Source organism: Lissotriton vulgaris, chromosome 9, assembly GCF_964263255.1.
Source record: "Lissotriton vulgaris chromosome 9, aLisVul1.2, whole genome shotgun sequence".
NCBI classification, from domain to species: Eukaryota; Metazoa; Chordata; class Amphibia; order Caudata; family Salamandridae; genus Lissotriton; species Lissotriton vulgaris.
In genome coordinates this window covers 943,144,817-943,168,742 of record NC_141697.1, presented here as the reverse complement: position 1 = coordinate 943,168,742, position 23,926 = coordinate 943,144,817, and the positions used below count along the sequence as shown (strand labels likewise).

Here is a 23,926-nt window from a genome sequence, read left to right as displayed (position 1 = left end):
ACTAGATGGCAGGGGTATGCAAAGCATGTGAATCTACAGCCCTACATGCCGAGAACAGATACTTACTGGGTAAGTAACTTTATTCTATACTCGCTTGTGCCAAGTCCTGCTTGGTGCTAAAATAAAGCATATGTATATCTTTTTTTATACTTGCACACACTCAGAATCCAGACAAATTAGGTATCGGTCCTTGATTGAGTGAATACAATAAATGCTTAACACACCCTCAGGGTGAGCCTTACTGGTTGCCCACACTACCAAAAAATTAGCTGTTAGCAATTTCCTAATTAAGCCTCTGCTATACCTTTGGGGACTCCATGGACTCTGCTCTGCATATACTATACCAAGATGAGTTATAGTGTACACAAACACAAAGAGATGATAAACTGAGCGCTGAAACGTTTCAGACATTCACCCCCTGTCACAGATCTGGGTTTAATCCATCATCGTTGTTTAACTCACTTCGCCAAGACCAGCAGAACCAGTTCTATGCAAATCCGTCTTCACCCTGTTCCTCATTGGAACAATCGAGCCTCAACTGCCAAGCCAGGTCTTCCCTGGACTGGAAACCAGCATCATGGGTTGGCAGTCAGGGCTGGACTGTTCACATGAGGCACATGGTCAAGACTGATTTGCACCTAGCTGGGTCTGAACAGGAGTGGTCACGTGAGATAAATGACGATGATGGATTTAACCCAGATCTGTGACGGGGGTGAGTGACAAAGTTTGTGCTCCGTTCATCTCCTTGTGTTTGCATAGTGTATACAGCGCCAGCTTCCTACATCTACCATCGCAAAGATGTCCAACTTTTAATTATGTCCATCGGGTAGCCTTCATTAGGGGTGGAACTAGCCTGACCATGCCTCGGACTAATGTTCCCACTTGTCCTGGTGCCAAATGGTCAGTAGCTTGGTATTCCTTCTCTTCCGAGGGAAGCCAGATTCCTATACCAAAGGCAGTGGCCTCTGAAGCTCCCTGTAGGAAGTTGGCTCTGCATATACTATACCAAAGTGAGGTATAGTGGGCACAGTCAAGTGGATCCCCAGAGTCTTCAGTAGATAACACTAAAAGCTTGATTTGTGGTAGTGTGGTCGAGCAGCTAGGCCTATCAGATTGCATTAAGCATTTGTTGTACACACTTGGGCAAGACATTATTACACAGATTGAATTCCAGACCAGTTGTTTTGTATAAAAAAACTTTATTTTAGAACCAAGAGGAACTCAGTTGCAGGTAAACAGTTTCTCAAGAATAGCACTAATACTTTTCAAGATGCCGGCAAAGCAGTAAAAATGCTTTACAGTAGTAGAAATACTTTGGTATTGTCCATTCGGGATCTGTAGAACATATTAGTTGTAAAAGACAGTTTAAATTTAGTAGGAGCAATGCAATGCAATTTTATTGAACGAAAATGGGTATATGCATGAAACGGGTAAGTACAGGACTTTTACAGTCTTCATGGGTTAAGATCAACACTAGGCAAGGTTCAGTTTAAGGTAGCTACTGCACTACCACCTGCACTGGGGTGGCAGAGTGCAGCGATCTCTGACGCCAATGTTAGTCAATGGAGACAGGAGGCACCCACAAGGTGCATGTTGCAGGTAGATACCCGCGGTTTCAGGACTGTACAAGGATTGAAGGTGAGCACAAGGGGGTGGCCCAATACATGCTGAAACCCTTAAATATTCTCTCTGATCACAAGGCCCTTGGTACCTAGGGTACCTTTTACAAGGGACTTATATTTGGGCCAGATATGTGCTAATTGCGGAAACAAAGGTAGTTTTTGGAAAGAACACAAGCCCTGGGAACCTGATTGGCAGGGACCCATGATAGTCACTGCATCAGATATCAGGCAAAACGTGTGTGTGTGTGGTGGAGCCATGAAAAAAGGGGCACTTGCCTACAGTGTGTTCACCCTTGTCTGCACCAAGACGTGTAGCCTGCAATGGCAGTCTGCATGAAATTGGTGAAGGTTCCTTTAGGGTGGCACAATACATGCTGCAGTTGTTAGGGAATCTCTTTAGCCTCCTTGCCTAAGGTATCTCAGGTAACACTAAGGACTTAAAAGGGGGGTGCTGATGGTATTGCAGATTAGAAAACAATTGTGCAGTTTAGGGAAAGATCTGGCACTAGGGGCCTGGTTAGCAGGAACCCAATGCATTTTCTGTAAAAATTGTATCAAATACCAGGAAAAAGTGGGGGTGACAATCTCAAAAAGGGGCATTTACAGTCTTGAAAAAATGTATTGGCCTAGTAACTTTTGCGTGTGAAATCCAAAATGCAGAAGTGTACTCTGATCTGCCACACATTGTTACAGTCCAGTGAAATTACAGTATGTAACTTTATTGAGCTGTGAGTAGAGTTGAGAAGAGGGTTTTCTATTCTGTGTGCATAGCTGTGGTGTTGACTTTTCCATTGTGTATTTTGGGGTACAAGCCAATGGTTTCAGTGAATTAATACACATGGATTGTATTGCATCATTTAATTAGCACTTACTACCCGTATGTGGGGCAGTGTTGCCTACATGAGTAGTTTGCCATGCTGTGAAGTGTGTGTGGTTGGAAGGATGCTGTCTTTGTGTTGATCCTAGGTAGGAAAAGTTTGCATATTGTGCATGACCACCACTGAAGAGCGGTTATTGTGTTATGCGACGCAATGCTTAGCAGTGTTTTGGATAAATATGATTAATTGACTTAATATAATTGTGTTAGTGAATTGTTACTATATGCAAAGGTCCCTAAATGATTTTCCTTACTTTCCAGACATCTAGTTCTTCCAGATGGGAATAGAGTTACAGCTTTCTCTGTGGCTAGTACAGCCATTGCTGCTGCTCAGTGGTCCTCCACTCAGGTAACAATGTTTCATTGCATTTTGCTCATTTTGTTACTAAAGCACTGGCTTCTTCTGGTGAAGATGGCATATTTTAGATTCTACTTCATTCAACTTGTATAGCATGGAGTGGATTTGTTTTCTTAATGGATTTCTGAGTCTCATTAAAAGCATTTTTATACTAGTTTACTCTTAGGAATTTGCTGCAGTTCTTCCTATGCTAATGGGTTTGTGCACTTGAAATAAACCAGTGGCTTTTGGTGATGTAGCGGCCTGTATCAAGATCATTGCTTTACCTCTTCCTTCTTTGTCTAGGCTCAAGGCGAAGGTTCCGATTCAAATTACCAAGATGGCTTTGGGCAGTATGGCCAGGTTAGTACCAGGCTGGCTTAATTATCTGTTTACATTTATGCAGAACATTACAGGCCCAACACATCTGTTTTTCCCTGTCAGATCTCAATAAGATTGTGCTTTTTTTAGATTTAGTAAGTTAAATATAACTTATTTTGATGCTGTTTTTCTTTAAAGTGAAATATTAAAGTTGTATTTTTCCCCATCGACTTGTTTGGATCTACTACTAGAGCATGTCATGCAGAATAATGGAAGCAATTTATCTATTGTAACAAAAATATCAACCCACTTAATTCTTCTGTACAGAACATGATTTGTTATCTGTTGCATAACAGATGCAACAGATAACACTCTGGATTGTCTTACTTCCATTTGTTTACATCTAGCAGCAGTAGCCGCATACTTGCGAAGTAGACAACACTTACCTCTTCAGAGTACCAGTGATTAAAGCCATCATGGTAGGATTAAAAAGGGTGATACTACCAAGAGTTCCACCTGCACTAGAATGATACTTAAGCATAGTCCTTACAAGACTAATGGGTCCACCTTTTGAACCAATGCACAAATATCAGTTACAATTCCTCTCATGGAAAGTTGCCTTCCTCATAGCAATTAACTCACTAAGGAGAGTTGGTGAACTTCGGCCATTAACTATACAAGAGCCTTTCTTTCAACTACACAAAGATAGGGTGGTTCTTCGAACCAATCCTAAATTTCTCCCTATAGTAGTTTCTGCCTTTCATATCAATCAGTTGAGTTACCAGTATTCTTTCTTCAACCTGATTCCGTAGCAGACGAAGCTCTACACACACTTTGTTAGACAAGCTATAATATTACGTAGAAAAAAAAACAGACTTTCGAAAAACGAAGCAACTATTTGTTGCTTTTTCGCCACCACACAAAGGCAATCCATACCTAAAATCGGGTATTGCTAGATGGATTGTAAAATGTATCCAAACATGTTCTGCCAAGGCAAAAAGAACTTTAATATTACCCCCTAGAGCACATTCTGCTTGCAAAATATAGGCTTCTATGGCCTCCGGCACTATGCTCCTAGCAGACATCCGTAAGGCAGCAAGATGGTCTACACAGCACACATTCACCAAACACTATTGTATAGATGTGTTAGTGAGACAACATGCAAATGTAGGCCAAGCAGTACTTAAAACTTTGTGTTCGAGGCATGTGGGCTGCTGAATTCATATCTGTGCATAGATCGCCGCCTAGTGTTGGGTCCGGATGATTGCACATTGTTGTCCTGGAAGAGTCTTCGAAGTATCACGAGATAGGTGGCTCCTTCCCTGGACTACAGTGTGCATGGGCATCCTCTCCATCCTCAGATTGTTTTTTTCCGCCATTGGGTTCGGATGTACTTTCTTGACTCAAGTTCGGAATGGATATAAAACTCTTTGCGCAAGGCCAAAAGGCCTTCGGGCGTCGGTATTGTCTCGTTTGGTGCCTATACTTCATCCAGTTCTTCGAACAGGACATCAAAGGCCGTTTGCCTTTTCGACACCACAGGCCCCAACTACGACGACGATGGAACGGAGCCCGTTCAAGAGATGCCCCGTCTGCAACTCAAAATATCCTCACATTGATGTGCACCCAGTGTGCAATAAATGTTTATCCCCGGACCACGACTAGGCCAGCTGTATGGCCTGTTAAAAGTTCCGGTTGAAGAAGATGCTTCGACTTCGACGTGCCGCACAGAAAGCGGCGCCTGACCCGGAGAACATCTTCGAGGCCAATGACGATGAAGGCGTCAATGAAGAGGATCCTGATCAGCAGTCGGACCCCGAGTCGGAGCGAGACTCTACCTTCGGTGTGGACGACGATGAAGACTACGTCTATGACGAAGACGTTGTAGAGGTAGACGACGCAGAGGCCATCGGAGCCGTCGATGACGACTCGAACGATGAGCAAGGCCCACCCGCAATCGCGGGGCCTTATATTGGCACTGTGCTCTCTAAGGCTCAGGTCAAGGCATCACCGGAAGGCCTTAGCCAAGATCTTACGCCACATTCTATAGCCCTGCGTCAAGGCCCGGCTAAGAATACTTCTAAGGAGCCATCGGTCGATCCACCGAAACCAACAGAGGCAAAAACGAAACCGAAGCTGTTTAAGACAGTCCTCGGATCGACTCCCTCGAACTCCTCGGCTCCAGTCAAGTCTACAAATGTCATCGACCCTTCGGGGTCACAAAGCGGCGTCGGCCCCAAGAGCGGGGCGCCAAAGCCAGTCTCTACAGTCAAGCACGTCACTCTGACGCCGACGTCCAAACATGGCGGCACTGCTAAAGGACTCCAGGCTAAAAAGACTGTCGAACCGACGCTTGCAGCCTCCAAGCCAATGTTAAGCAAGGCCCTCGAGTCGAAGCCCAAGGCCGTACCTGCTGCGCACCATGAGCTCGAGTCGACGCAAGGCCGCAAGCATGCTGGTGATCCACCAAAGCAAATCGGATCGAAGACGACGTCAATCTCTAAGAAGGTCGGTTCGTCTCCGGTGCTTCCTCCACAAATTAAATACGGACTGCCCCGACCACTCGACCCAAAGCGTTTGAGCCACAAAAGAGCGCCGAAACCTCCAAGAAGGTATCGGGACCTTCCAAGCCTCAGTCCATTCCGGAGGAGGTAATGTTCCAGGCACCCTCATATGACAATCAGTCGAAGCTCTTCTTCGACTCGGATTCTGGCAGACTCACCATTCGCAAACGGAAATCGCTCCAGAACATCCTTTAGTCCTACAAAATCCCTCTCAAAAGGAAAAAGGATTCAGCCACCTCACCTGTTCTCTTTGAACATGTTGAGTCATATACACAACACGATGCCGATTCTCCCACACGCAGCGATGAGGATGTGGGAGATGATTAGTCATATGGGATTTATTTATCATGCCTACACAGATCATGGGGAACCTCAACACTGGACTGACCCTGTTGACCCTGATGATCCACACACTACGCCTGATACTCAGTCTTCTAATGTCAAGACCTCGCCTACTGAAGACACGGCGGCGTTTAACGCTTTAATTGAAAGGGCAGCCATTAACCATGACGTTGAAATGCACGCTGAGCCAGTGAAGGTGGACTTTCTATTCAATACTTTCTCCACCTCAAAGATCGGTAAAGACATTGCCTATGCTAAAGGGTGTCCTCAAACATGCTACTGACATTTTCAAGGAGACCGCAAGGGTTGTAAACCCAAGGATTGAAAGAAAATATAGGCCTGCGCCTGTGGACCCTACGTACATCAAGGGCCAGCTCCCATTGGACTCCCTAGTAGTGGCTAATGCTCGCAAGAGAGCAAACTCTCAAACAAGTGGTGATGCTCCTCCTCCGGACAAAGAATCCAAAATCTTGGAAGCTTCTGGCAAACGGGTAGCAGCTCAAGCGGCATATATTTGGGGATCTCAAATACACAGGCCCTATTAGCCAGATATGATAGGGCTCACTACGACACGTTAGAACAGCTGATGCAACACCTGCCTGATGCTTATAAAGAGGGAGCAGAAATGCTAATACAGGAAGGAAAGTTAATTTCAAATGCAGCCATCAAGAGGGAGCGGACACAGCAGCTAAAGCCATCAACACTAGTGTAATGCTGAGACGTCATGCCTGGCTCCGCATCTCTGGTTTCAAACCAGAGATCCAAACAACTTTGCTCGATCGGCCAGTTAACCCTGACTTTCTTTTTGGTCCTGATGTAGACACGACCCTTGAAACAATTGAAAAAGACACTGAGACAGCAAAATCCATGGGGGCTCTGCAGTCACAGCAGTTCAGGGGCAGTTCCTTTCGTCGCTCAGGTAACAGGGGAGCTTCTAGAGGTCAGTCATTGCAGCAAACCCAATACAACAAGGGGAGCATGCAGACCACCTACAACAAAAATAACAGGGGTGGATATCGTTGGAACAGCACCAAAAGCAGAGTTTGTGGAAATAACAATGCCAGATCCTCCGCCACCAATAAACAGTGACGCCTTGTCACTGCCCCCCGACCATATAACACCGGTCGGGGGAAGACTCCAGCAGTTCCTGCCAGTCTGGGAAGGCATTACCACAGACAGGTGGGTGAGACAACTTATCAAATACGGCTATTGTCTGGAACTAACCTCCACTCCTCCCAACATACCCCCAAGGCACCGTCCTATGTCCGCAGAGCACATGCACTTTTTGCAGCAAGAAGTAATCTGCATGCTGCAAAAAGGAGCCATAGAACTCGTGCCTTTAGAACAGCAAGGTACAAGGGTGTACTCACTGTACTTCTTGATCCCAGAAAAAGGACGGATCCCTGCAGCCCATTCTAGACCTCAGACCCTTGAACCAGTACATCTTGTCAGAACATTTTCATATGTTCACTTTACAGCAAGTTCTACCATTGCTCAGGCAGGGGGACTTCCTGGCAACACTAGACCTGAAGGATGCCTATTTTCACATTCCCATTCACCCAGGTCACAGGAAGTATCTCAGGTTCACCGTCAACAGCCAGCATTACCAGTTCAAGGTCCTGCCTTTCAGGTCACTACAGCCCCCAGGGTGTTCACCAAGTGCTTGACGACAGTGGCTGCGCACCTTCGGAGACAACACATCCATGTCTATCCTTACCTGGACGACTGGCTTGTTCAAGCAAAGTCAGCCCAGCAATGTGCCAGCCACATGTCCCACACGATTCACCTCCTACACAGTCTAGGATTTTCACTAAATTACCCAAAATCACACCTTCAGCCCGCACATGTACAACAGTACCTAGGGGCAACAATGAACACTATGACAGCAACAGCGCAGCCAAACCCAGCCAGAGTCAACAGCATGCATTTGCTAATTCAGAAATTCAGACCCAAACACTTGCTCCCGGGGTAGGTGTTCATGCAACTGATAGGTATGATGGCCTCCTGCATCATCATAGTCCCACACGCAAGGCTGCACATGCGTCCCCTCCAGGAGTGCTTAGCACGACAGTGGAACCAGGCTCGTGTACATCTAAAAGACCTAGTGTTGGTGACCGGTCGTGCTTACAACTCTCTGCATTGGTGGAACACACAAAACATTTGCAGGGGACGACCGTTGCAAGAGCCTGTACCACAAGTAGTGCTGACGATGGACGCGTCTCTCCAGGGCTGGGGAGCGCATGTCCTCCATTATACAGTGCTGGGACTATGGATGACACAGCAGCAGAAGATGCACATCAACCTGCTGGAGCTGATGGCAATCTTCATGGCGATGAAGGCGTTCAAATTACACATGTGCAACAAAGTTGTGCCGATCCGGACGAACAACATGACTGCCATGTATTACATCCAGAAGCAGGGAGGCACACACTCTCCACAATTGTCTCATCTAGCCCAGAGCATGTGGAAATGGGCCATTCAGAGAAACCTGTTCCTCATGGCGGAACATCTCCCAGGCAAAGACAGCCAGATGGCGGACCTGCTCAGCAGGCACAGCCATCAGATGCACGAGTGGGAGATACACCCCTCAGTGCTCCAACCATATTTCCAGCAGTGGGGTCATCCAGAGATCGACCTATTCGCCACACAGGAAAAAGCAAAATGCCAAACCTTCGCCGCCAGGTTCCCACACCCACACCCGCAGTCTCAGGGCAATGCGATATGGATGAACTGGTCCGGCAGATTTGCGTACGCTTTTCCTCCAGCACCACTCATACCGCTAGTGGCACGCAAACTGCGACAACACTCCATGACGCTCATCCTGGTTGCTCCAACGTGGGCACAGCAGGCCTGGTACACCACGTTCCTAGAACTTTCAGTGGTGCATCACGAAAGGCTGCGCCTCACGCCCAGTCTCCTCACTCAGAGCCATGGAGACATTCAGCACCCAGATCCACAACAGTTGAGCCATGCGATATGGCTCCTGAGGTCATAGAGTTTGGCTACCTCAACCTACCCCCTGACTGTATGAACATCATCAAACAGGCAAGGCGACCTACAACTAGGGCATGCTATGCGGCCAAATGGAAACGGTTTGTCATTTACTGTTTCAATAATGACATTAATCCCCTGGATGCGTCCACGCAGAACATCATGTTATTTGTTGCATCTATACAGATGCAATCTGGCATATAGTTCCATCAGGATGCACCTGGCCGCCATTGCAGCATTTCTTCAAAACAGGCAGCATCTTTCCCTTTTCAGGGTGCCTGCCATTAAAGCCTTTATGGAAGGACTCAAAAGAGTGATCCCTCCCAGGCACCCTCCTTCACCTGTCTGGAATCTAAATGTAGTTCTCACCAGACTAATGGGACCACCCTTTGAACCCCTTCACTCTTGTGAAATACAGTTTCTTACATGGAAAGTGGCTTTTCTGGTAGCCATCACATCGCTAAGAAGAGCTGGTGAGCTTCAAGCCCTAACTATTCAAGAGCCTTTCATACAGATTCATGCTAATAGGGTAGTGCTACGTACCAACCCTAAATTCATGCCTAAAGTGGTGTCACAGTTCCACATTAATCAAACCATAGAACTGCCAGTTTTCTTCCCCAATCCAGATTCTGTGGCAGAGAGAGCACTGCACACCTTAGATGTTAAAAGAGCTCTCCTGTATTACATCGACAGGACAAAAGATTTTAGAAAGACTAAACAATTGTTTGTTGCCTTCTCTCCACAACACAAAGGCAACCCCATTTCCAAATAGGGTATAGCCAGATGGATTGTTAAGTGCATACAAATCTGTTATCAAAAAGCTAAACGCACATTAACAGTTCCCCCAAGAGCGCATTCCACACGCAAGTTAGGGGCATCCATGACTTTCCTAGGTAACATTCCCCTAGAGGATATATGTAGAGCAGCCACATGGACCACCATACATACATTTACCAAACACTACTGCGTAGATGTACACTCCAAACAGCAAGCTGCTGTAGGATAGGCTGTTCTCAAAACCCTTTTTCAGACTGCTGCAGCTGGCACACGGCGACCACCGCTAAGGAGGTAACTGCTATTTATTCTATGCACAGATATGAATTCAGCAGCCCACATGCCTCGAACGGAATATGCTACTTACCAATATGCATCTGTTCTTGGCATGTAGGGCTGCTGACATTCATTTCGCCCGCCCTCCTCCCCGGTGCCTGTTGCAGCTGTAGCATGGTCATCACTTACTGTTACACTCCATCTCTGCCACAACGGCGAAAAACAATCTGAGGATGGAGAGGATGCTCATGCGCACTGTAGTCCAGGGGAGGAGCCACCTATCTCGTGATACTTAGACTCTTCCAGGACAACAAAGTGCAATCATCCGGACCCAACACTAGACGGTCATCTATGCACAGATATGAATAGGTGTGGCAGGGTATACTCAGACATGAGTCCCTTTCTCACTGCACCATCAGGATTCAAGCAAGCCGGGCCGAAGACGGCTGAAATGCCAGAAACCGGTCCCCGGAAGCTTGTCTCCTTTCTGGTGAAGAATTGGCTTGGTAGTTTAGTCTGCCCTGTTCCCATGATGCACTGGGCCAGGGACAGACTGATTTGCATATAGCCAGGTTCTGAGCTGGGATGGTGCAGTGAGATAAATAACGGTGATGGATCAAGCCCTGATCTTTGGACCAGGTAAGAGTGGTCTGCTTAATTCAGACACTCTGTTCATCACCACCCCCTTTTCTGAATCAGATATGAATGTCAGCAGCCCTACATGCCAAGAACAGATGCATACTGGTAAGTAGCATATTCCTTCAAACAACTATAACCACTACAGGTTAGCCACTGCTTTGGAAGAATACGGCTGTAGTCTGTGCAAAGCATGTGATCTACAGCTCACATGCCTCTAATGAATAATGTTCCTTGCCTAGTAAGCATCTGTTCTTGGCATATAGAGCTGTAGATTCACATGAGGCCACCCGCCTCCCCGGTCTCCTGTAGTTCTCAATTTACATTCATATGCATGTACATCTCTATTCTACACTCACTAACTCCATTCTCACCCTCTGCGGTATAACAAAGTAACAATGAAGTCGATGCCCATGCACAATATCACATCAAGGAGGATTCACCTTACCTCATGACTGGAAAGACTAAGATGAAAAACCACTTGCAAACATCCGGACCCAACATAGATTGCAGGAGTATGCAAAGCATGTCAAACTACAGCTCTACATGCCAAGAACAGATGCTTACTGGGTGACTAACATTATCCTTCTAGTTGCTGGGGAAATTTAAATGGTGGGTATACGGCAGTTAAAGCATTCACCAGAAAAAGCATTACAGAAATTAAGATGCTAATCTTAGTAGATGAGGTACTCTTTGACCCACGGCCTGTAGGATGCCTAAACCCCATTTTCCCCAGCCCTAGATAAACAAAAAGACAGTCTGTTTTGACATCGTATATGCCATAAAGTTCCCCAGCTAAAGTTTTTCCCAAATCTGGGACTGTTTGAGGTATCTGTGTAGCCCTTACGGTTTCAGGGATATTTCCTGTTGAAGCCACAGTTAAGTCTAACACTTAAGTGTCTAGTGTACGTTTGGCACTGTTGCCACCATTGACTGTTTTGGATGCACTCGACACTGAAAAATGTTGACAAATAGTTAAATATCAAAATAAAGCCATGAAATGTAAAGGCACGCTTGGGTAACTTTGGGAGTCTGACTATTCGTCCTTCAACTGGTTCCTTGTATTCTGTTAACCAGCAAGTGTACTTATGCAGACACGGTTGACTGTATACCAGGACTTTCAGAAGTGGGATCGCTTTGGGCTCTGCACAGACAGTTGTGGTGTTTGTTTAGTTTGTGGGTTTTTCCAAAGGTTGTTTTTAGGGGTGACCCCTTTTATCTGATCCGTCGGATCTTCTCCACTATACGAGTCTGCTACCTAGAACTGTGTCTTGTCCTCACTCTGTAGTCTTATTGGACAGTTCCCCTCTAGACTCCCACCTGAAAATGTAAGTATTTTTCCAGTGCAGCAGCAAGAAGACAGATGTGTGGTGCATGGTAATATGTACCATATAACATTTTGTGATTATTCCGCTGTTTTTGTTTGTAGAGTGGCAAGGGCTAGGTGTACGTTTGAAAACAGATGGAGGTAGAGTTGTCTGATTTAGACATTACTGTATCTTCACAAACTAGTTGCTTAATGGGCGGATTGCATAATCCGCTAAATTAACCCCTGTCGGCAGATGGCATTTCATTAGCTTAGTCTGGAAATTATTCATTGTGGTGTCATTTGTTCTCCTGTGGTTCTTGTACTGAAATATAACTAGTTAAAGGACTCCTTCTTTTACAGTACTCTCAGGATTGCCAGCAATATTATCAAGCTGATGGGGAGGCAAGCACATCTACTGGAATAGGTACTGTTATATTGTAGTACAACATTTGGACTATTTATTTGAATCACTTGGCCCTTGAGAGCAGAGGATCGCTCTGACTTAGCCATAACATAGTCCTAAAGACACAGCGTACTCCAGATGTTTGAGTTCTATCTTCCATTGTAGCAAATGCTATTAGTGAACCCTATATGCTTTTCATGCTTGTTTTGTGTTAACTGATAACCATTATTAGAACCATTGTTTGTATATTGTGATGCTTGTAGAATATTGCTCTTGTTTTTGTCATGTGTAATGTAATTTTTCATAATTTACGTATTGTGCAGGTTCATCAACCGTTACCTCTACAGTTGTTGTTTCTCAAAGTCCCCAGCTGTACAACCAGCCCAGCTCCCCGGTAATTGGATTTCTTCTTGATGATTTTTTCTTTAAATGTAAATGAACAGTCTAGTCTGCAGATATATTCTAATGCATTCAATTGCTTCTGGTAACTGACAACTAATTGTATTTCCATGTTCTTAAAATGACAATGTAAATGCCAAATATGGTGATTATGTATGAACTGCATACTTAAGGGGTATGGCCCACTTGACACTGTTCGAGGTGGTGACAATCCGGCCCAATGCTGAAAGGAATTCTGCCAACCTGGTCTGCGAGGAGAGTGGCCGTTTTGGTGGCATACTCTATTGTCACACAGTGCCATATTGAAATCTCCTCCCAACAAGCGCCTCCCCATCGGAAATCCAAGCATAAGGGATTCCATGCCATGCCAGGCGTGGTTGTGCCATGTATAGTCGGTGGGACATGTACTGACAAGGTGTAATTGTTCCCCCCCCCCCCACCCCCATCCTCCCATGTACCTGAGAGGGCCTCGTATATGCTTAGCTTGTCTGACCATATCTTGTTGAGAGTGAGGGGAAACTGTTTCTTGAGGAGTAGCCCTGTGCTCCTGGAAACAGATGTGAAACCTGCACGTACCACCATTTTGTATCTTCAGTGGTCTAGGGCTCTAAAAGTGTTCCCCATAGGTGGGGTTCTTGCAATAGGGTAATGTCAGTGGAATGCCTTTTAATATAATGGAGCAATATTCCACGTTTGATCTTATCCCCCAGATCGGTTACATTCCATGACATTATTCTAATTTCAGTGATGGACTTTCCTTCCATAATCGTATGTAATTGTACACTGTCCCCCTGGCTTTGGGTCGGCTGAATAGCCCATCTTAGCGGGCTGAAGTTGCCTGAGCACAATGGCCATGTTAAGTGGAGTAAAGTGGTGAATCTAGGTCTAAAATAAATTCTTTTTGGGATACAATAATAACATACCAAATTCTTCACTCGCCACATTCAAAGTTCAATCACCTGGAGAGTAGAACAGTAGCCAACAAGCCCAATATGGAAATATTTTCATTAAACCAATAAAATTATTTAAAATATTAACATCACAATTTCATCACAAATTTCAAAATACAAAGTCAAATCTAAAAGTGCAAGTCAATTATATAAATCTAACACAAACAATGATGATCACTTCAACATTTGATAATAGTCTTCTCTTATTATGTCTGAAAGAACACCGTATGGTTTATATAGAATAGTTTTTTTTTTTTAATAGACCAAGAAGCTACGCGTTTCGGTGTTATCAGCAAGTCCGACCACCTTATTCAGGCTTAAATTAAAAAGTATCCCAGCACTTTAATCTTGGTCTAAGCGTTTAGGCTGTCTAACGGGGAATAAATTCCTCCAAATATCCATTCTCCATAAGCATAAAATCACAGTTGAAGGGGAATCTCGCCACTTCGTGACAAAATTCTGTCACAATGTATTGTTGCTCATCGCTTCAAAACGTCCTATTTGGTATATGGTCCACGTGCTATGTTCAATCGGATTTATGAATGAAAAAGCCTCAGACCCCCAATGCAGTCACCTTTACTGAGCAAACCGACCATGTCAATCTGAATACAGTATGGAACCCCACCCCACCGTTCAGGCCCCAGGGCCTCTCTTAGAGGCTACAGTACAGCGTCACTGCTATTTCACAGGCTCTTGGGGAAAAGAAGGTTCGAGGCATGTGGGCTGCAGAATTCATATCTGTGCATAGATCGCCGCCTAGTGTTGGGTCGGGATGATTGCACATTGTTGTCCTGGAAGAGTCTTCGAAGTATCACGAGATAGGTGGCTCCTCCCCTGGACTACAGTGCGCATGGGCATCCTCTCCATCCTCAGATTGTTTTTTTCCCCATTGGGTTCGGATGTTACTATCTTAGCTCAAGTTAGGAAAACTTTCTGTAAAGCCAAATGGCTTTCGGTAGCGTCGGTATCGTTTCGTTCGGTATCGGTGCCTTTGCTTAGAGGACATCGAGGACTCACCAGGTTTTTTCTTTCCACACTCTACCCGATCTTTGATGTGAAATGGAAAGGAGTCCGTTCAAGCGGTGCCCCCTTTGCAATGCAAAATGCCCGCACATCGCTGTCCACCCGGTGTGCAACAAGTGCCTATACCCAGACCATAACGAAGACATCTGTATGGCCTGTGCCCGGTTCAGGTCGAAGAAAACCCTCAAGATTCGACGCGCGACTCGAGTCTAAGTCAGCGCCTGTTCCTGTTAACATCTTCGGGACCGAAGACTAGGAGGTCGTTGATCTGGAGGATCAGGAACACTGCTCCGATCCGGCTTCGGGCCATGACTCAGAGTATGACGCAGAAGACGAGGAGGTACAAGACGAAGATGAGGACGTCTTCGAAGGTAGGAGACGACGTGGATGCCCTTGGGGCCGTAGAAGATAGCTCAGGCGAAGAGCTAGGCCAACCCGGCCGCACAGAGGCCGAAGATGACGCACTCAGTAAGGCTCAGGTCGAGGGATCGCCACTAGGCCTTACCCAAGATCCACAATCTCGTTCTGCAGCCCCGCATAAAGGCCCGGCTTCGAACATTTCTAAAGAGCCCGCGGTTTCGAAACCGCCATCGGTCGATACAAAGAAATCAAAACCGACAGCGTCTTTGCAGAAACCGAAAGTGCTTGTGCCTCTCGTCAGCACCAAGGCATCTAACCCCTCTGAGCTGAAGAAAGCTAAAATGACGTTGATGCCGGAAAACTCAAAGGTCGTCGAGCCACTGGTTGGGGCGCCAAAGACCAAGGTCAAGGCCGTCGAGCCATCGAAGACGCCGCCGAAGGGTGTCGATTCTCACAAAAGACCCGCGCCTAAAGTCGGGACCGATCCTAGGTCGAGGCCTACAGACAAGTCGAAGACTGGCTCCAAGGACTCTGTTGAGGAGACAAAGCCCACTCCGTTCATAGCCAAAGTAGTGTCGGAGTCGCTCCAACGCATCAAGGAGAACGGTACATCTGTCGGACCGAAAAGGTCCCCGAAGCTTGTCGGACAAGTTCAGACTGCATCGACACCTATCAAGTTTGGGTTGCCACCATCGGTGCGCCCGAAGATGTTCGAGCCGAAAAAATCTGTTGGCGCCGCAACACATGTCGACGGAAATGGAGGCTACGGAAGAGCCTGAAGACCAAGAGCCGAGACAATTCGACTCGGACACTGGGAGACTGTCCATATACAAACGAAAGTTGATGTCAGACTCCCATGGAATCCTATAAGATTCCCTTGAAGAAAAAAAGACTTTTCACAACTTCTCCAGCTCTTGTGGAACCCCTCCATCACTATGAACAGGAACCTCAAAATTTTTCCCCAACATACTCAGATGTTGAGACTGGGATAATTACAATGAGGATGACCTCCATCATGTGGACACTGATCCTGATTATCAAGACCAACAATGGACGGACCCTGCTGACTCAAGGAATCCGCAGACTGGCCCGGACACTCATGTGTACAGTGTAAAAACGTCTCCTACTGAGGACACAACTGCTTTTAACGCCCTTATTGAGAGGGCAGCCAGTAATCATGACGTTGAGCTACATGCTGACCCTGTGGACGAAGACTTTCTGGTCGACACTTTTCATCTTCAGAAAGGGCAGTCAAAACCCTGCCCATGCTCAAAGGGGTCCTCAAGCATGCTGCTGACATTTTTAAAGATACCACTAGGGCCAGGGTGTTAAACCCGAGGATTGAGAAGAAATATCGGCCGCCCCCTGTGGACCCTCCTTATATAAAGGGACAGTTGCCATTGGATTCATTGGTTGTTTCTAATGCACGTAAGAGAGCGAACTCCCAGACTACAGGTGATGCTCCTCCGGACAGAGTCGAAGGTTATGGAAACCTCAGGGAAATGAGTAGCTGCGCAGGCGGCTAACATCTGGCGCATTGCTAACACTCAGGCTCTCTTGGCCAGATATGACAGGGCACATTATGATACCCTTGAGACACTATTACAACACCTACCTGATCAGTACAAGGAGGGGGCAGAGCTACTCATACAGGAGGGGAAACTCATAAATGCTTCCATCAAGTGTGCTCTGGACGTGGCTGACACTGCAGCCAGGGCCATCAACACTAGTGTTCTGCTAAGACGACACGCCTGATTGAGGATTTCAGGATTCAAACTAGAAATTCAAACTTCTATCCTCAATCAGCCAGTTAACCCAGACTTCTTATTCGGACCTGAGGTTGACACCACCCTTGAAAAACGTAAAAAGGACACAAACTGCAAAGTCTATGGGGGCTCTGCAGTCGCAACAGTTTCGGGGTGGCTCCTTTCGTCGCTCCAGTACTAGAGGCCCCTCAAGAGGCTATTCAACGCAACAAACACAATACAATAAGGGAGGTACACAATCCACCTACAATAAGAACTGTGGTGGATACCGGGGAAACAACATCAAGGGTAGAGGCAGAGGAAATAACAGTTCCAGATCCTCTGCCAATACCAAACAGTGACGCCCTGTCACTGCCCCCCGACCATATAACACCTGTCGGGGGGAGACTACAACAGTTCCTGCCGGTCTGGAAATCCATCACCACAGACAGGTGGGTGAGAGACATTGTACAGTACGGGTATTGTCTGGAATTATTGTCCACTCCACCCAACATCCCACCAAGACACCGTCCTATGTCCGCAGAGCACTTACAATTATTGCAGCAGGAGGTCGTCAGCATGCTGCAAAAAGGGGCCATATAGCTTGTGCCTGTAAAAGAACATGGGTCAGGGTGTACTCTCTCTAATTTCTAATACCCAAAAAGGACTGGTCGCTCAGACCTATACTAGACCTCAGGCCTCTAAACAGTTACATTCTGTCAGAGCATTTTCATATGCTCACCTTGCAACAGGTTCTGCCGTTACTCAGTCAGGGAGACTTCCTCGCAACGCTGGATCTAAAAGATGCGTATTTCCATATACCCATACACCCGTCACACACACAGTATCTCAGGTTCACTATTCAACATCAACATTATCAGTTCAGTCCTCCCTTTCGGAGTAACGACGGCACCCAGGGTGTTCACAAAGTGCCTTGCAACAGTAGCAGCACACCTCAGGAGACCGCACATACATGTCTACCCGTATCTGGACGACTGGCTTATTCAAGCAAAGTCGGCCCAGCAGTGTGCCAGCCACGTGTCCCACACCATTAATCTTCTTCACAGTCTAGGATTCTCACTGAATTACCCGAAGTCACACCTTCAGCCCGCCCACGTGCGACAGTACCTGGGTACGACGATAGACACTCTAGCAGCCAAAGCACAGCCAAATTCAGTGATAATAAACAGCATGCAATTGCTGATACAAAAATTCAGACCTCCACGCTCGCTTCCAGCGAAAGTGTTCATGCAGTTGATAGGCATGATGGCATTTTCATAGTTCGAGGCATGTGGGCTGCTGAATTCATATCTGTGCATAGATCGCCGCCTAGTGTTGGGCCCGGATGATTGCACATTGTTGTCCTGGAAGAGTCTTCGAAGTATCACAAGATAGGTGGCTCCTCCCCTGGACTACAGTGCGCATGGGCATCGACTCCATCCTCAGATTGTTTTTTTCCGCCATTGGGTTCGGATGCCTTTGGTTCCCTCTTGTCGGAATTGATAGAAAAACTTTCCTTGAGACCAAAAGGTCTTTAGTCTTACGTCGGTATTGTCTTGCGTTCGGCTTATCAACTTCTGCTTCGGCTCCGAGCCGAGTTCTGTACTTAAGGCCTTGTCGACGCTCCAGACTCATCAACCATCCATCATGGACCGAAGTCCATTCAAAAGATGTCCGGTCTTTAACTCGAAGTACCCACACATCGATGTCCACCCGGTGTGCAACAAGTGTCTGTCGCCGGACCACGATGAGGCCAAGTGTGTGGCCTGTGCGCAATTCAGGTCCAAGAAGACACTCCAGCTCCAACAAGCTGCGCGCCTGGAGGCCCAGCAATCTTCTCCTGCGCCTACGGACATTTTCGATGCGGGGGAGGTCGAGGAAGAATATATCCAGTACGTCTCAGAATCTAACCCCGCGTCGGACGTTGAAGAAGACTACGACGCTGATGCCGAGGTTTTCGAAAGCGAAGAAGTCGTCGAGGAGGTAGGAGACGACGACGGGGCCCTCGGGCCATGGAGGATAGCTCGGACGAGGAGCTCCCTCAGTCAGACTCTGGGGCCGTGCCTATCTATAAGGCCCAGGTCGAGGGATCGCCTTCGGGCCTTACCCAAGATCTCGATGTGGGTTCCACAGCCCCGCATTCGGGCCCGGCCACGGACATTGTTACTGAGCCACTCCCGGTCAAAACGAAACCGAAAGTGAAACCTGCGGTCTCGACGCCAGATACTGCGCAGGTGCAGGTATCTAAACCAAAAGTGCGCATCGCATTAGTCGGATCGAAGACTTCTGAGGCCTCGGCGCCGAAGAAACCAAAGATGGCTGTCGAGCCGAAAGGCCACGTCAAGGGTGCCGAGCCGAAGGCTACCGCGCCGAAGACTAAGGTGAAGGTGTTCGCCGTCGGCGCCGAAGACGATCGACGCCGGCAAGGGCCGGACCGACCCGAAGAAGGCGGTCGACGACCCGAAAAAATCTCTTGGTGACCCGAAGAAGCGAACCGATGACCCGAAGGTCCTTTCCACCCTGCTTCCACTCTACAAGGCCAAGGGTGCTGCGCCAAGTGAGTCGACTCGGAAGTTGACCTCGAAGGACTCCGCTCCAAAACCGTCCTCGAAGGACTCCGTGGAACCGGCACGTCCATCTGCCGCATTCACGAAAAAGGGCACGGAATCCCTGCAGCGCATTAGGGACGGCGCCGCGGCGGTCGCTCCGAGGCCGGGGGCCGGAGTGCCCGAGAGTCTCTTCGGCGCCGAAGGCGTCGTTGGTGGTCCACGGCCCGCGGCCTCGACAACCATCGGAAGAGGAGCGTCAAGAACATTACATTGACGCCGAAACGGGCAGGCTTTCCCTTCTGAAGAGGAAAATCGCCCCAGAACCACAACTGGAGTCTTACAGAATCCCCCTCAAAAAGAAAATGGACTCTGCTGGTACCCCTGCCTTGGTGGAACCCCTTTCACCACAAGCTCATGAGGTCTCGCCCACCTACTCCGATGTGGACGCTGGGGAGGGCGATGAGGAGGATGAATATAGCTATCCGGTCTACACAGACCCAGAGGATACACATGAGCCCTGGTCAGCTGGTGGTGACCCTGGGGATCCTCATTCAGGCCAAGACCCTCAACTTTTCTCTGCTAAGACTTCATCTACTGAGGACTCTGGCAGCGGCCCATTCAATGAGGGCATTGAAAGCAGCAATCACAATGTTCAGCTGCATGCTGACCCTGAGGATGTGGATTTCCTCTTTGACACCTTTTCTGTATCGGAAAAGACTATTAAAACTCTGCCTATGCTGAAAGGTGTTTTGATTCTTTTAAACAATACAAGGGAACCCAGGGCACAATAAGCTAAGGACCATGGGTAGAAACTTATTTTCAAAAAACAGAGGTCCTTAGTAAAGAAGAGGAAATTCTAACAATAAATATAGACTAGATAGAGCTATATTTTTAAGAATGCCCAGCCGGACACTTTATTTCTTGGTAGCAATAATATAAAACAAGGGGATAAAACACAAAGTGCAATAGACTTGGGACACCAGCCAATGTCCGACTAACACACTTGGGGAACAAACACAAGGGAAGGAATATTCAGGCAAAATCGGGTTATCTGACAATAAAAATTACACAATGATAATCCTCAGTATACACATATGAATGTTCAAGTTCTACGTTAACTATGCATTTAGTGCACTTGTTGTCGACGACGTTTCGAACCTCACAAATTATTGGTTCATCCTCAGGACAAAAATGACTGCCTAAAGAATTAATAATTACGCTTGAAACCCCAATCAAGACAAGCTGAATATCGCTTTGGTAAGGAAAGATAATATTTCCAGTAATTTTCTAGGGATAGAATCTACGTTAATGCGAAGAATGCTGCCTCACGCTGTGCAAGGACCCCCATTGTGGACCTGCACTTTCTTGACTCCAGAATTCTTCGCATTAACGTAGATTCTATCCCTAGAAAATTACTAGAAATATTATCTTTCCTTACCAAAGCGATATTCAGCTTGTCTTGATTGGGGTTTCAAGCTTAATTATTAATTCTTTAGGCAATCATTCATATCGCCCGCCCTCCTCCCCGGCGCCTGTAGCAGCTGTAGCATTCAGAATTACTATCTAGCATGGACATCACTCACTGTATTACACTCCATCTCTGCCACAATGGCGAAAAACAATCTGAGGATGGAGAGGATGCCCATGCGCACTGTAGTCCAGGGGAGGAGCCATCTCCCCTGGATACTTCGAAGACTCTTCCAGGACAACAATGTGCAATCATCCGGACCCCACACTAGGCGGCGATCTATGCACAGATATGAATGTCAGCAGCCCTACATGCCAAGAACAGATGCATACTGGTAAGTAGCATATTCGATCCCTCCCAATGTATTTGCCACAGGTCTCAGCCTTCTAAGTCTCCATTTGATGCACTGATAAACGCTCCACCTATGTAGTACCTTCCGTGGAGTGCCCACCAGACAGTCTGTCTTCATCGCTCACGGTGTGCCCTTGGGGTAGGGCCGCCAACTGTCCACCATCCCTCAAGCCATTCACATGTTTCCTCTGGCATTGTGAAAAACCAGGTCTTACCCTCTGACTCAATTCAATGTCTTACCTTCTGACTCCATTCACAACCTTACTTGAAGAGCATTTCCCCGAGTGCCTTCTTAACTTCCAGAAAACTTGCTGGTGGAGCAGTACGGGCTGTCTGGAGCACCACATCCCGGTCTCAGAATTTAAAGAGACTGGTGAGGATAAGCCTTGGGGTGCCTGGATGGAGTCGACCGCCTGGCACCCAGTGGGCCCTTTTTACCGAAAGGAACTTAGAGACCCTGGGGTGTGACCTCCCCCCCCCCTCACACAGTTGGTCTCCCCTCTGGTAGCGTAGATGCTAACTGCACAATATCCTCAGATCAGTAAACTAGCCTGTACACATCTGGCAATTAAAGATGTTGAGGAAAATGTTGCCATTCACCCCAACGGACTTCTGTTAGCCCTTAGTTGCTACTTTAATTCAATCAAACTATGACGATTCCTGCTATTTGGCTTCACCAATATAATTGATTTGCAGCTGTGCTTCAGATTAACTGCAATCTCCTAATCTAGTCGGAGCTCCCATAGGAAGTGTGTATTCTATGTTTTTTTTTTTTTTGTACGACTTTATTTGCACTTGACAATTACACATTACATCATTTGCGTGTATAGAGGACATTGTCACGACTTAATCATTCCGATGCTCGTGATACACAGCTATTCAGCCGACAACCTTCCGGTCAGGCAGCAATTAAGAACATGGTGCGTCAAACTTTCCATCAGGGTATACAGAATTAATAGTCTTACTTTTCAATTATTTGTTTTGAATGAAACAGAACTATAGACTCATTAGGAACATTACACAATTTAGTAGAGCTTCAATACACGGACAATCGTCTATATCGGTGGGGCTTTACTGATGTACTACGCTGTGTTCTTACCCATGAGTCCCCCATGGTCTCTTACCATCACACCCATATCCCTCCCAGCGTCCCTTCCATGGGTATGTGTTCGTTTCAAAGTTCATCCTCATCAGAGCTATCCTGTCCTTCTTCCGGCAAAGGGTCACACAGGTCACCTCTATACTTGTTCCAAGGTAACCAGATCCTGTTCCATTTGCGAGGGTTGGCTCTTATTTTATAGACCGCTCGCTCGGTAATCATCAATTTTGCAGCGTGAATCTTTCTGGATTCACTATGCTGTGCATTATTCCGCGATCTGGTGGTTGGGTCCGGATTCGTAGTCTTTTTTTTTTTTTTTTTTTTTTGTTTGTAGCTCAGGTGGGTGTCGACGTCCCACCATTTGGTGCACCTTCGTGACGTCGGCACGCTTCCTGCGGAAGCTCCCACCCTTGGGCGCCATCTTCAGATTCTTTTTTCCGCCGTTGGGTCTGGATCGTCGCATGAAGCTCCGGTGAAGTTTCAGGAGAAAAGAAGGAAATACACCAAGTTTTTGAGGAAAAAGGACCAAGGAAAGTCGGAGAAGACCCCCTAGAGCCAGAACGAAGAAAGAGGAGAAAACCTCGTGATATTCGACGGCCAAGGAGAAAGCGCGCGCAGGGGGCCCCCTGAGCGAGCACATGGACAACACTCCATTCAAGTTCTGCCGTAATTGCCACCACAAGTACGCGCAGAAGGACCAGCATCCGGTCTGCAACTTCTGCCTGCCGATCGACCACTCCAGCGAGGATTGCAACGCCTGTTCAATCTTCACGCCGAAGACTTTGAGAGTTCGAGAGAGACAGAGGGTGGCCCACCACACGATGCAAGGGAAAGGGACCACGCCGACCCTCTACCAGCTGGGTGCCTCCTCCGACGAAGAGGAGAACATCGCCGAGGGACCAGATGACTTCACGGTCGCAGAGACCGATGTGAGACCTTCAAAAAAGGTAGGAGAGTCTACGACCCCGAAAACCCCGACAGGGCCTAGAAAGCCTGAAGGAGAACCCCGAAAAACAGAGGCTAAGTCCTCGAAAGGAGCGCCGGCGACGAAAGTTTCGACGTCCGAAGCTGCATCCTCCGAAAGGCCCAGCGGATCCTTCGAAAAGGACTCCCAGATAGCAAAGACCAGCGAAAAGCAAAGGTCGTCGAAGCAGACCCTCGAGAAGGGATCCTCGAGCGAGAAGACGCTCAGAATAGCCTCGACGTCGAAGGTACCGTCAAAGACCAGCCGAAAAGCTCGACGCCGAGCAAGCGGCAGAGATGGAGAAAAAGAGAAGGCTCGAGGCCGAAATGGAGAGTATGCTCCAGAGGAAGAGAGACTTCGACGAAAAAATGAAGACCTACTTGATTCCCTCGAAGACCTACTTGATTCCCTCGAAGACCTACTTGATTCCCTCGAAGACCTACTTGATTCCCTCGAAGACCTACTTGATTCCCTCGAAGACTGCTGCGACCGCCGAAGAGTTAGAGGTGCAGGAGGATTTCGAGGCCGAGGAGCCGCCGAAAACTCCAAACCCCACAGATGAGGGA

At 47.2% G+C, this 23,926-nt stretch overlaps 1 protein-coding gene across 1 annotated transcript in view; it reads left to right on the top strand.

The window, feature by feature from the left end:
• The window catches only part of RBM5 (RNA binding motif protein 5), a 242,450-nt gene that overhangs the window by 116,838 nt on the left and 101,686 nt on the right, over positions 1-23,926 (top strand). The window contains exons 12-15 of the mRNA XM_086938797.1: positions 2,761-2,848; positions 3,143-3,199; positions 12,410-12,473; positions 12,776-12,846. Of these exons, the coding sequence (XP_086794923.1) occupies positions 2,761-2,848; positions 3,143-3,199; positions 12,410-12,473; positions 12,776-12,846 (280 nt within the window). The remainder of the gene's footprint in view (positions 1-2,760; positions 2,849-3,142; positions 3,200-12,409; positions 12,474-12,775; positions 12,847-23,926) is intronic.